The sequence below is a fragment of the Nelumbo lutea genome, chromosome 5 (assembly GCF_056320005.1).
Source record: "Nelumbo lutea isolate HS-2025 chromosome 5, American lotus-T2T, whole genome shotgun sequence".
Classification (NCBI taxonomy): Eukaryota; Viridiplantae; Streptophyta; class Magnoliopsida; order Proteales; family Nelumbonaceae; genus Nelumbo; species Nelumbo lutea.
In genome coordinates this window covers 12,878,017-12,891,135 of record NC_142688.1, presented here as the reverse complement: position 1 = coordinate 12,891,135, position 13,119 = coordinate 12,878,017, and the positions used below count along the sequence as shown (strand labels likewise).

At 38.4% G+C, this 13,119-nt stretch overlaps 1 protein-coding gene across 2 annotated transcripts; it reads right to left on the bottom strand.

Annotated features, from left to right (window-relative positions):
- Positions 1–12,003, bottom strand: LOC148850419 (uncharacterized). Of its 2 annotated transcripts, none has more exons than XM_088947598.1 (4): positions 11,764–12,003; positions 8,866–10,705; positions 624–2,744; positions 1–257 (listed from the first exon to the last, which is right to left on the bottom strand). In XM_088947598.1, the coding sequence occupies exons 1-4, from the start codon at positions 11,826–11,828 to the stop codon at positions 207–209; spliced, it is 4,077 nt and encodes a 1,358-aa protein (XP_088803724.1). In that variant the 5' UTR covers positions 11,829–12,003; the 3' UTR covers positions 1–206. The 2 variants fall into 2 exon arrangements, with proteins under 2 accessions (XP_088803724.1, XP_088803725.1); XM_088947599.1 differs by having other exon boundaries at positions 3–257; positions 8,866–10,906; positions 11,764–12,002.
- Between the last annotated feature and the right edge of the window lie 1,116 nt (positions 12,004–13,119).

Sequence of the window (13,119 nt, the reverse complement as noted above, 5' to 3'; positions counted from 1 at the left end):
TTAAACACTTTAAAAAAATATAAAACAGAAAGTTCTAACAAAATCATACACAAAAATGTGTATATATTACAAATGTAATTAAATTTAGGGAGAGAAGTTTTGAGAAATCATACACAAATGAGATATTTTAACAAAACTATATATATATATATATATATATATGTATGTATGTTTTGACAAGTAAAAACTATTCTTATGTTGCAAGCCTAGGGTGCAGGCGTGGTAAGGACTGGCCCATGATCACCCCTATTCCATACCTGTATCCATGTTCAAGTCGTTATCCATATCTGGGTATATCATAACTAGGAATAAAAAATTGTCAAAAGCGGGGCAATGACTTTAGCAGCAACTAGGTTGTAAATGGTGAGAAAATATTTTTCCAATTTCCAACATATACAAGAAGAAAATAAGTGTTATAATACTTTGAAGTGAACTGGTTAAACATTTTTGCCATCAAACATGAAAAACTGTGGTGCTGGTGGTGTGTGTGTATGCGTGCTCTTTTTTTCCCTTTTGTGTGTGTCTTCTATGAACATGGATATAAATTAGAAATAGGAGGACAATTTTAAAAACTAATAATTACTAAACATTTATAATTAACCCTTTGGGTGATGGCAACTTACAGCACAATTAGATAATTTAGGAGAAAGAGATTCTGATCTTGTTTGAGATTTTCTCGTAAGGATCTGTGGGCCCCTAACAAAAAAGCTATCAGAGCTGCCATCAGAAGCACTGGAGATCATTGTTGAAACATCCTTTGTCCTACCCATCAGATGAAACCCAGAAAAATGGTTCCCCCATATGTCATATCTGAACTCATCCACATATCCAGTCTTCTCTAATTTTGCTGTCTTCTCCTTCATAGGTTTGGATCCTGGAGCACGAGCATCAGGGGAAATTGCAGAAGTTGAAGCCAAAAATGAAGGATTGCTTGTGGCATAAGGTGCACGCCGTCCTGAACTTGGAAAAGTGGCAGATGGTAATAGCACGGGTTTGCTTGTCACTTTTCTTAGCACAGATGATTGCTCAGGGCCAGAAAGTAAACAATTTCTGCTTCCAGACCTGGAAGAGACCTCAGGTTCCAACAACCTATCATCTCTAGCAATTTCAGGGATTTGTCCCTTCTCATGGCTCTGATCTGCCAATCTTGCAAATGAACTCTTATTCTCAATTGCATTGTCTGTGTCAGGAGATAGAGGCCATACTCTTTTCGGTGTGAAGGATGTGACAGGAGACAGGGGTGAAGAAGGTGTAGAATTCCCACTCTGACTGCTTGAAACCTCAAGAACTCCCGTTAATCCTGCACCTACACCAGCTGGTTTTTTCTTCCTTCGTCGTCTACCCTTTTCTTTCTCAATCCTAACTGTGAGATTACCAGTTTGTGGTGATTCCACCAAACTAGAGCTCTCAACAAATGCTGCAGATTTCGACACTGAAGATGATGAAAACAAGAGTGCTTCTTTTTGAGGTTCTGGCACATTGATAGTCCTTTCTTGGTTACCCTGCTTCAGTTTTGTATGTGAAGCAATTAGTCCCTGTTCTGCACTTGGACAATCAGAGTATCTACCAATAAACGCCATATCTGTGGTTTCATCTTCCCTAACTGACCTGATCATATTGCCCCCATTACTACACATAGAAGATATATTGTTTCTTTGATTATGATGACTGCGAGAAGGTTTTCCAGCCCTGCCAATGGTAATGATGGAAGCTTTTTCACTCTTAAGCAAGTAGCAATCAACAGCAACCAAAGACATTGGTTGAGGATAGATGCAGCAGAAGATAAGAAACAATAAAGAAGCTGCAACAAAGAGCACAGAGAATTTTATCAGCAGCATATGTAACAATGACCTCCTACAGAGATTGAAGACATCCACTGGAAGACTTGCTTTCATGGGGATCACAAATATACCAGTGGCTAAGGCCAGCTCAAGATCTCTGTGAACCACTGCAGCAGTAAAGTCTGTTTCAAATGAGATCAGAAGCCTTGTTGACTCCCCTGGTTCAAGAGCAAAACCTTTACAGGTATGTACCATAAACCCATCCAACTGACAATCAGTTCCTGAAACTTCAATTCTTTTTACTACTAGTGGCAGATCCCCTATGTTTTTGGCAAATAACTCTTTCACAAATGGCTGAGAACAGATGGAACTAGTGTCATCCTTGTGAAATAAAGACTGCGGAGATATATTGAGAGGAATTGGCATGTTTAGGATGAACTCAAGGCTCTGAACAGGCTTAGACCCCTCAATCAGGACCAACGAAACTGATCCTCCAAATCCCCGTAGGGGCAACCACTCTACACCTGAAAGATTGTTCCTTATCAGTGCTGAACTTTTCCAGAGACATCGATGTGAAGGGTAAAAGACAATTGGCCCAAAAAGAGCCGTGCCATTAGGATGGACATAGGCCTCCGTTACTGCAGTCTCTGTTATTGAGAACCCATACTTTGTTGGTGCAGTAGAGCTGTTCAGAACCAAACTAAATGAGAATGAGGGTTGTAAGACCATATCGGAAGTCTTGCATTGATCAATGACAGTCACAGAGTTCATAATAAGCTGCATTACTACAGGTTCTTTACTTGGATTTTTGACAGTGATCCATTTCGAACAGTGAGTCCCAACCTGAACCATTGGGAAGAGAATCTCATGATCATCAAGCACAGACATGCCATTTTTTGTACCCTGAGACCTCCAACTTTTTAACACCAACTCATCTACTTCTGCAATCTTTAATGCATTGAACTGCAAGTTGACAGGAGAACCCAAAATTGTGATTGACAATACAGAAATAACAATTAACAACATAAATATAGAAAATGTCACTTAAGAAGACATAAAGTATACTTTCTTTTTAAGAAGACAAAAAAAGATGGAAGTAAATAAAGTCACGCTACCATAGTAAATCTTTAGTTATGATAAACAAGGCACCAAAACCAAAACCAAGATGTTGAATTTTGTAGTTTATGAGGGGAAAGAAGGAAACAGTTTACACTCTGCAATTCAATTCTAGTGGCCTTAGAAGCCTACGATTTGAAAGAATTGCAAACTAGTATTTTTGGTGAAGCATGAAAAAGGTGTCTGGGAAGAGAAAAGCCTAAGAGCATGTATACACTTCCTTTTTTGTTCAAGTTGCTTGCAGATTTATATTCAGTTCATGCCCCACTCAATTCTGCATTTGTTTTAATTAAAAAGTCAGAATGTCACTCGATCAATCCCATGGGTCATGTCCAAAGATGCCATTACATTACGCATATACCTTTATCAATATGATTCAAAGCTTATCTATTCCCTTTTTTCTACTAAAGGAAAAGCATCCCCCTAAAATTTAAGTAGTTGAACCATTTTACTTTTATAAATCCTCTCATTCTGTTTGCAATTTATACCTCTCTGTTACCCATCCTCTAGAATCAGCATCTCAATTTCCCTTTTTCTCTATCAGCAAGAAAATCTTATTAATTGTATTAATATGTGAAAACAAAAGTTACAGCAGAGTGGTTATCCAGCCAATCAAAGATACAGCAGAGTGGTTATCCAAATTAAAAGTCAATTTCGAGAAGAGTTGCATTGCAGGTGTAAACATTGAGGATAGAGAGTTAGAAGTTTGTGCTGAAATCTTGGGTTGCAATGTCTCTCAATGGCCTTTAAGCTACCTAGGTTTACCCTTAGGAGCCAACTCGAAGGACTCAAGCTTTTGGAATCCAGTTGTAGAAAAGGTGACAAAGAAACTGGCGTGTTGGAAAAATGGCTACATTTCCCTAAGAGGTAGGATAACCCTAATAAAGTCGAACCTAGCAAACCTCCCTGTGTACTATATGTCAGTCTTCAAAATGCCAGCAGGAGTAAGCAAGAGCATTGAGAAATTAATAAGGGACTTCTTATGGGAGCCAGGAGAAGAGAAAAGAGATCACAAGGTGTGCTGGGAGTTAGTCAGTAGAGATAAAAAGTATGGGGGCTTGGAAAAGAAAATATCCAAAAAAAGAAATTTATCTCTACTAGGGAAGTGGCCATGGAGAATGCCAAAAGAAAGAGAAACTATGGGCATGGGTGGTGGTGAGCATACACGGGCTACTGGACAATGGATGGGACGCTGGATTACTGCAACGGGCTACCAAAGCTTCACCTTGGAAGGCCATACAAGTAATTCTTCCTTGTTTCTTGCCTCTTGTAAGGTATGAACTCAATTCTAGCAACTTAATCAAATTTTGGGATCAAACCCGGTATGAGAACTCCCCTTTGAAAGACTTATACCCCTCTTTGTATTCCTTATCATGTTTCAAGATTGAGCCCATTTCAACCTTCTTAGTCCCTTCAAACTCAATCAATGGTTTTGATTAGAACTTTGGCTTTAGAAGGGGATTAAGGGATTCAGAAATTGATTGTGTACTCTCTTTAATCCAAAACCTTGAAGGAACTTTCCTTGATCCTGATAAGTCTGATGAAAGAATTTGGGCACCTTCCTCTTCGGGCATGTTTTCCTACAACTCCTTCAAAGTGTTAACCCAACCTCCCCTTAGTCCCCCTCAATCTTTTCCTAATAAGGAGGTATTGTACAAGCCTATCCCACCTAGGATTGCGGCTTTTTGTTGGGAAGTTGTACATGAAAGAATAAATACTTTTGACTGGCTACAAAGGAAGAGGAAAAAGTGGTGCCTTTCCCCACACTGGTGTCTTCTTTGTAAGGCTAATAGTGAGACTTGCTTTCAGTTGTTTATTACTTGTTTGTTTGTTGCTGGCATTTGGGAATGGCTTTTTTCCCTATTTGAATGCAAGTGGACACCTCCGGCTGACATCAAAAGTCTCTTTGATCCAACTTCCTGTCCATGGCCAAAGAAGATAGGTAACATCATGTGAAAGAGTGCTAGGGTGGCAATAATCTGGGTAGTGTGGGAAGAAAGAAATGCAAGGATTTTTAGAGAAAAGGAGAGAACAAAAGAGGTCATGATTGAATCAATACTGATTAGAGTGGCTCATTGGCTGAAATCCTTAGGAAACTTCTCACATATATCCATTGATGATATCATTAGAAACTGGAAGATAGTGGCAGACTCAAATATCAATAAACCGCCTGTTACTCCTATCTGGACCCCTCCTGAAAGAGGATTTATAAAGCTTACCTTTGACGGCAGTAGCATGGGAAACCCAGGAAGGTCAGGAATTGGAGGTGTATTCAGGGATGAGGAGGGTAAAGTGTGCATTATTCTCAGGCCCAGAAGGTGAAGGAGACTCACTAAGAGCAGAAGTAATGGCAGATATGGAAGGGGTGCAAAGGGCTACAACCATGAATGCTAGAAAGCTAATCATTGAAGGGGATTCCAAACTAGCAGTGCTTTGGCTACTGGATGAGGAAAGTAGGATGTGGAAGTACAATAATGAGAAGAAAAAATTCAGATGGATCACAAAGGACATGGAACTGAGAATACAGTGGGTGAAAAGAACAGCTAATTCAATGGCTGATGCGCAAGCCAAGCAAGGGGTTGGAAGAATTCAAACATTTTGGGCACAAATGTAATTGTAATTATAACTAAAGTTAAAGGGGACAGATAAGAGAGATTGTTTCTCTCTCACTTTCTCTTGTACACTTTCCTTTAAATGCAATGAAGTAATCAGTTATTCATCAAAAAAAAAAAGATACAGTAGACAATGGTTCGCATCTCACTTTCCCAATTAATTTTTGGAAAATAAAATATATAGAAGTACCACCGTACAAGACAACATTACAACGAAAGGGGTATTAGCCTAACCTTTCTGAAAGAGAAGAGCTAGCCCTCGGTTACTTTTCCCTCACATACAACAGTGTCAGTATTTAACACACGCACAACAGTATCCAGGATATTACCTCAGGGGATACATACCCTAATACACAGTGTCTATGTCATTGAGGTTATTTGCTGATCTAGGAACCAAGCAAATACTGCCCTCCAGACTTGAAACCAAAGATTTAGATCCCTGATCTGGTGCCAGTAGACCAAGAGCCAGCATCTCCACTATTAAGGGGTGCATAGGCAGCTAATGGGATAGCTGACTACTTAGCTAAGCAAGGGGTGCATGGACAGCATATGTTCTGGGTTCAATTGTAATCTGATTAGAAACTAAGGTCGCAAACTCGCATCTTGCACCTATCATCAGGAAGACCCATTCTATTATTTTATCATTTGACTATTAATAAAATTCTCTTCATCTATCCCAAAAAAAAAAAAAAAACAGTTAGTGACTATCTTCAAGTCTCCTTCCACTGTAATTTTCACACAACTCAAGGACATGCTTAGTCTTAGACATGAAAGATGGGTAACATTCCAGCCTACATTGAATCTTCAACCCAAATGGAGCCTGAATACACCATCAGTACAACCACCCCCTATTCAAAGGTGGAGTGACAATTCATTAAACAATACGGCCCCATCTGGTTGATGACAACCCCACTACTTACCACCTAAGAACTTACCTAATGGCTAATTCTCAATGAGATAAGCTTTTCAATAGAAAGCTCAAACAGAGATAAGCTCAATCAAGGCCTCAGCAGTTTGGAACTTTGAATCTTGTCAGAAAAGATCTTTCTCTTCCCAAAACCAACCAAAGAATGGCTGCCCACATACATTTCTATAATATATTTTCTCTTGTTCTTGGGGAGAAGAGAAACGATTGGAATAAGATCTCAACATCTTGCAGGAGAGTCCACCCGACACCAAATAGGGAAAAGACATTCCAAATCACAGTCACAAATGAGCAGGATATTAACAAGTGGTGAGTGGTTCCAAAACTTGCCTTACACAAAAAGCAAGTATGGGTGTGATACTTTCCAAGCTGACCCTTCTCCTTTGAAGGACCTCACAATTATTTATCTTTGGGGGTATCACTCCCAAGTCCCAACAGAATACCCTTTAAGGAGTAGGATCCAACCATACTGCTTCTACCAAAAACACCAGAGGATGGGGTGTGAAAAATACCATTGAAAAAAAAAAGCGTGACAGAACTTGGCATGAAATTTTGCAGTCAACCCTAATGGGTCTAAGAAAACACCCTCAAGAATCTCTGTACAAGGACCAAAATGGCAACAGCTTCATGGTCCCTCAAGCCCTCCTAGAACCCAAGTCCCAAAACAAACCACTGAAACCAGCCACTGAAAGAGACACAACAATATAGGAAGTTTTGCAGAAGGAAACTGCATGCCTACTTCCCTTTTTTATGAGTTGCATGACTACGATACCTCACTTCTAAATGGTTCAAAACCATACAACAATTTCTTGCTGAAAAAAGTTTAGTTCACAATTGAGAATTGATAGGTAATATGGAGGATGTGTTAGTCAATAAATTACCTTTCTTTTTAATTATAGTTTGTACACCAGTAGCAAGACTAGAAATTTAAAATGTAGGGAGGTTTTCTTTTCCTTGTTTATTAGCATTCAAAAGATGTAGCATGTAGAAGCACCAAGCATCTACAATGGAGTTATATTTGTCCCCGATCAAAAGGCCAAGGTGCCAAATTGAAGTCAACCATTTTGCATGGATAATGAGTACAAAAAGAAATCAGAGGTCTGTCCGTTATGAAGCTGCTTATTCTCCTTTGGTGTTCTTTTTTTTTATTTTTACATGTGACTCCAAGCTAGAAATTCCTACAGCTGCATCTGCCAAGAGTCAATAAAAGCCTAAAAGGAGTCCTGTATAATTCAGGTGGAAATATGTCAAGGCATATGGTGCTACAGAGTTACTCAACAGGAACAACAAAACAAACCACGAAGTTCAAGCAAGTAACTTCAAGACATTCAAGGACCAATAAGCAAAGGAGACTCTACAAGGGCTAAATTGCATGCTGTCCTCCAGGGGATAAAAGATATGAAAAAGGCTAAACCTGCACAACATAGTGGTAGGAGACTCTAGAACAGTGGTGAGATGGCTTAAGAATGATACTTAAGGAACCTGGCAGCACTGTCATACTCTGGAACAAGCTACACAACCTGCTAGGAGCTATGAGTAACATGGCTATGGACTCACAGAGAAGCAAATGGCATGGCTAATTCAATAGTTAGGCAAAGAGTCAATAGGCACCAGCTGTACTGGGGGGGGGGGGGGGGTCGTTAATAAAAGGGGTTAGGTAGCAGCTGCCAGCATAATAATACAGTCCTTTCACCATTGCAAATAATACTCTTCCCATAACAAAATTCTCAACATTGCCAATCTTTTTAATGCAATTCTTGCAGAACTTATCAATTCTTAGAGTTTGAATGGTGTAGAAAAAGAATTTGCACAGGATAGTCATTTTGCACATAAAGTTTCAGACTTTTGAGTACTGCTGTTTGTCTGGGACATGTTAAATTGTTACTGAAATTCATTGTGGCATCTAAAATAAGGCCTTAAACATCAAGTGGAGCATTAAAATGCCTTCCATTTGTCACTCAACGACTACCCTTGAACTTTGGCCGTGTCCTTCAATGTGAAAAATTTTTCTTATTGTGAGTTCTGAAAAAATAAATAAATAAAACCATCTGGTTTGGAAACAAATTGTTTCTTAAAACAAAAACATGGAAAACATGTTCTTGGTTGTTAGTGTGTTTGTTTCTAAAGATGAACTCAAAGACATGTTCTTGAATTTCTAGTTTGACAAACATAATATATCCCATCATCTTTCATAAATCATACAATTACTGTACTCCAATATTCTTTTTGTTTTAAAAACACCATTTTGATGGTTTCAAAAACATGAATTGTTCTTTGAAACAAAACAAACTTGTTTTTGCTTCTTCAAACAAAAACACAGTTCAAGAACATGTTTTCTTTTTTCCTTTTTTTCACTGATGTAGCAATTTCAAAACTAAATGGAAACAAAAACATTCATGTTGCAGAATTCAATCAAATCCACATAATCTACCTGTGATGGAGATGGAATGCTGCCTCCTAAATCCCCCGCTCTTTCATAGGCAGGTTGTTCCTTCTCGGGATAAAGTTCACACTCAGTGTATGAAACTGACTGATGTCTCAAACATGTGTGAACTACATCTTGGCAGGGAATCTCAATCTGTGGACTAACTGAACTGTTTGTAACTATAAGCAATTTACAATCCAAATACATATTGGATATATCAGGAGGATCGGTAGGTGGATTATAAGTGATCACTGCAATTTTTGTAACAGTGCCAGGGAAGAGTATTAATCCCTCCATGTATTTGATCTTAAAAAGATTCACACTTTCTGAAACCTCACTAATACCGACAATCCTTAACATATCTGAAGCCCCATTTATTAAAGAGAGAGCAACATCAATTGCTTCTGAGGAATCACATGGCACAAGAGCCTCAAGAAACATTGTAACCAAACCTGTAAGTCCACTATATGCAGCTTTCCCATGCACTTCTGCTTCAATAGGAAAAATCAGTGTATCGATCCCATCCATTGAAGAACCCTGCAGCTGCAAACAAAGAGCACCAAAAATTTTTCCTTCTATGGTGGATGAGAAATCTATCTCCATGATAGCTTCAGTGCTTTGAGGATCAATCTCCCATTTGTCACGGGGCCTAATTTCCACCTGTAGCAGACCAGCTTGACCATTCTTAATCTCCAACATTTCCTTAACATTCAGAAAAGAATTCAACTCATCAGAAGCCCCAGAACTCTCCAGTTTACAAGAAGCCTCTGCAGAGTAGGATGCATTCCCTGTTGAGACTGAAATCCATGCAACCACTTCCTCCACATTTAGGGTATTATCAAAAGGATTATACAAAGAGAAGTTCTGTCCATATTTTTCACCAGAAGAAATATCTAGGCCTACCAGATGTTGTATGTTGTAGGGAGACTCAACAGCAAAACCTTTAGCATGAACCAAGAAACCCCCAAAGCTTGTCTGTATTACTAAGTGAGCTGAAGTCAAACCCAACCATCTTGGTAAGAAAACAAAACAAATTGTAGCAGCTTCTCCAGGTCCAAGCAACAATTCATCAAAATCACAAGGATAGAATTGTGTGTCAGTACTGAATGGTTCGTAGACATGTAAGACACCGTCGTTGAATGTATTGGCAACTGTCAAAAAAGCTAATGAAGGAAAATATAAATACTTTTGTCCCCAATCTAGTGAAGGAGGATTTATTTCCACTCGAGGTGATGAAGAACGAACAAGAGCATCCGATATTTTAATTGCCTCCAAGCTCTTGTCTGTGCTAGAGATTAACCTATGGCCCTTACAGGAAGCAAGATGGTTGCGATCAACATTATTATTTTGAGGGTATGATATGTCAGAATGTTCCTTTCCAGAGTTCAAAGAACAGGAAACAATTCTACCATTTAATAACTTAAATCTTCCATTGTCTAAATTATGGCTTGCACTACTGTCCAACATTCCACTTGAAAATGTTCTGCCATGTAATGAAACATCACCCTGGATCTTTGAGAATTCCAAGTTGTCTTCTTCAGACAAAAAACCAGGCAATGTAGAAGGAAAACAAAAGAACTCAGCATTGGCACAAGCGGTCTTAAGACCCATGTAGGTTGGTGTAATTCTCTGAGCATGGGTTGAGCTAACATCAGTAATAAATATATCTTGTAGACGGACATCATGATCATCTTCACAAGGTTCACATGATTTGTACTCCAAAGCCACACTCACTGGTGACATTATATGGTCCCTTGTAGGACATGGCATACAAATGACCAGGTCAAAAATGATACAAGAAAGAATCAGAATAAGATGGAATCCTCTGAATGGACGAAGTAACCTCCTGGATTAACAAAAAAGGACAAGAATTGCATTAGTGAAATCACTTCTAAGAGAAGTGGATAAGTTTCAAATAACTTGTTCCTTCTACCAAGGGACAAATAGAAATGCTAATAACTGCAAAGAACCTCCCTGAAATGACAAAAGATGATCTAGAAGAATGTAGGTGATCCTAACAAGCCTGAGTCGTCAGTGCATCTACATGCTACACATTAGAGTAATATTAGAAAATTGCAATAGATGGGAAAATAAACAGTGTATAAAAACTAACAAGTGATGGTAGGAAATGTCAAGAAAAGAAAAAGTAAACCCCCTCGTTGCATTGAATGATTATGTCCAAGCCTTTTTTTTTCATTTTCTTTGAAAAACTATTCTCCTGTGCCCGAAAAGAGGTGGGAGGAGAACTCTATGCGTAAATCATCTTAAATTTCCCCAGCACCAACACAGTAATCCCAATCTCTAATTAGTAATTTAGGTTGCGTTAATTATAACGTCCATTCCGCTTTCATAAAATAAGATGAAATTTATGGAAATTGAGAAAATAAACGAGATAACGCCAGCTGGTCCTAAAAATGGATGCTTTTAATGCCCTTATTAACTACTAATGTGCAGTCTCAAGTTACTGGAGCCAGAACACAAGTGATCAAGTTCCCCCAGCAAATAACTGAAAAAAAAATAATACTAGGCATTTCTTCATGTGAGACGAGTAGAGCTACTCGATAAAATCCCGGTACGAAGTCCAAATATGCTCAAGGCAAAGCATTTCATCAGCAGTTAGTCATAAATGCTCATTAATATCCAAAAAGCTAGAATCCCCAATCAGAACTACAAACCAAGACAAACGAAGTTAAAAGAGAGAGAGAGAGAGAGAGAGAACCAACGCAGCATGTACAGTAACAGAAATGAATAAAACATGGGAAAAGAAACCACCGACGATTGTTAAATAGAGGCAAAAGTGATAACCAAAAATGGCAACATGCAACTAGAATCGGGGGAGACTAAGCTGGAAAAAAGGAACGAATAAAAAGAGAAGATTGCAAATAAAGGAAAGTGGAGGTTTACCGATAGAACAAGGACAGCTGTTCTTCAGCTGTGGAGGTCGTTAGGGTTTCATTTTCCATCTCCATCCACTCCAAAACCAACCATCTGGTTTGTCGATTAGGGTTTTTTCCGTTTTCGGCCCAAAGCAAAGCGGGCCCAAAAGTTTCTATCAGAAATCACACGAGGTACCTAGGAAAACGGAAGGCTGTGGAGAGAGAACACAGAGAGCGAGAGACCGAAGACAGTGTACCCTTTTATGCTCTCTCTCTCTCTGTCCTTGCCATTTAACTTCTACGTTGACCAAACTGCCCACCCCGTTTTCTTGTAATGAATACCAACTCCCCTACTCGTTTATTTAAAAGGAATATTTTTTCCCGAAAAACAACACGGATGACGATTGACGAGGAATATATAAATAGAAGAAAAAGAAGGATGAGAACCAAGACGGCATCTCGCGTCCAACGGTTCGACCATTCAGTTCCAACTTCCAATGGCATATCCTAAAATTAAAATAAAAATATAATTTTAAATTATCTTATACATTTATTTTACATTAAAAAACTTGAAATAATAATTAATATTGCATTTTGTGTTAAAGCCATTACTAAAATAATTGATGAAATGGATCCACACTAACGACCATTCTCCTGCTGTTTATCTAAATTGACAATTTTACCATTTCACTCTTGTGCATACACCCCGATTCCCTTCTGTCACCAAGTTCAAAGTATCGACATGTATCAGCCGGTCTGGGCGTGGATGTTCCTATTTAAACATCTTGTTTGGGCTATTAGATTTATGTTCTTAATTTCCTGGCATAGATATTGGCAGGAATTGATTGAAACTTTAGCATGAGCTCATGAATGCACACCTTTGACTAATTTGATTCGATGGAGAGATAAACCAGTGGCTCTTTCCAATGTGCAAGCAAGATTGGTTGGATATATATCATTCCGAGGTTCCTCTGATATGCCCCTATAGTGGATGTATCGGGGGTCTGACCAGTTAAGAGTGTGGAGGAGACTTAAACCGATTCCTTTGAACCAGTTACAAAAAATAAAATAAAATAAACACTAAAAAACTGTATCGATTCACCCAATAATTGGACGTATCAATATTTTGAACATTTTTTCTAATTTCTACGTATTTCATCATTTCAAAATAACTTTATCCTATAATAGACAAATTCATGATAATATCGTAATTATTAAAGAATCGTTGCACTTTATTAAAAATAAATGATTTGGTGGGGGCTATATGATACCTAAACTATATATTTTAATTTTTAAAAGCCCATAACACTTCAGAATGGGATTGTTTATTTTGGGCGTTGAAGGAATTAGGTTTTAGCCAAAACTGATGTGAAATGATTAAATG

Coding starts and splice junctions, on each gene's coding strand:
- LOC148850419 (XM_088947598.1), bottom strand. CDS start 11,828: ATGGAGATGGAAAATGAAACCCTAACGACCTCCACAGCTGAAGAACAG. Junction 10,706..11,763: donor CAGCTGTCCTTGTTCTATCG/GTAAACCTCCAC, acceptor TTGTTAATCCAG/GAGGTTACTTCGTCCATTCA. Junction 2,745..8,865: donor GCATTCCATCTCCATCACAG/GTAGATTATGTG, acceptor GTCAACTTGCAG/TTCAATGCATTAAAGATTGC.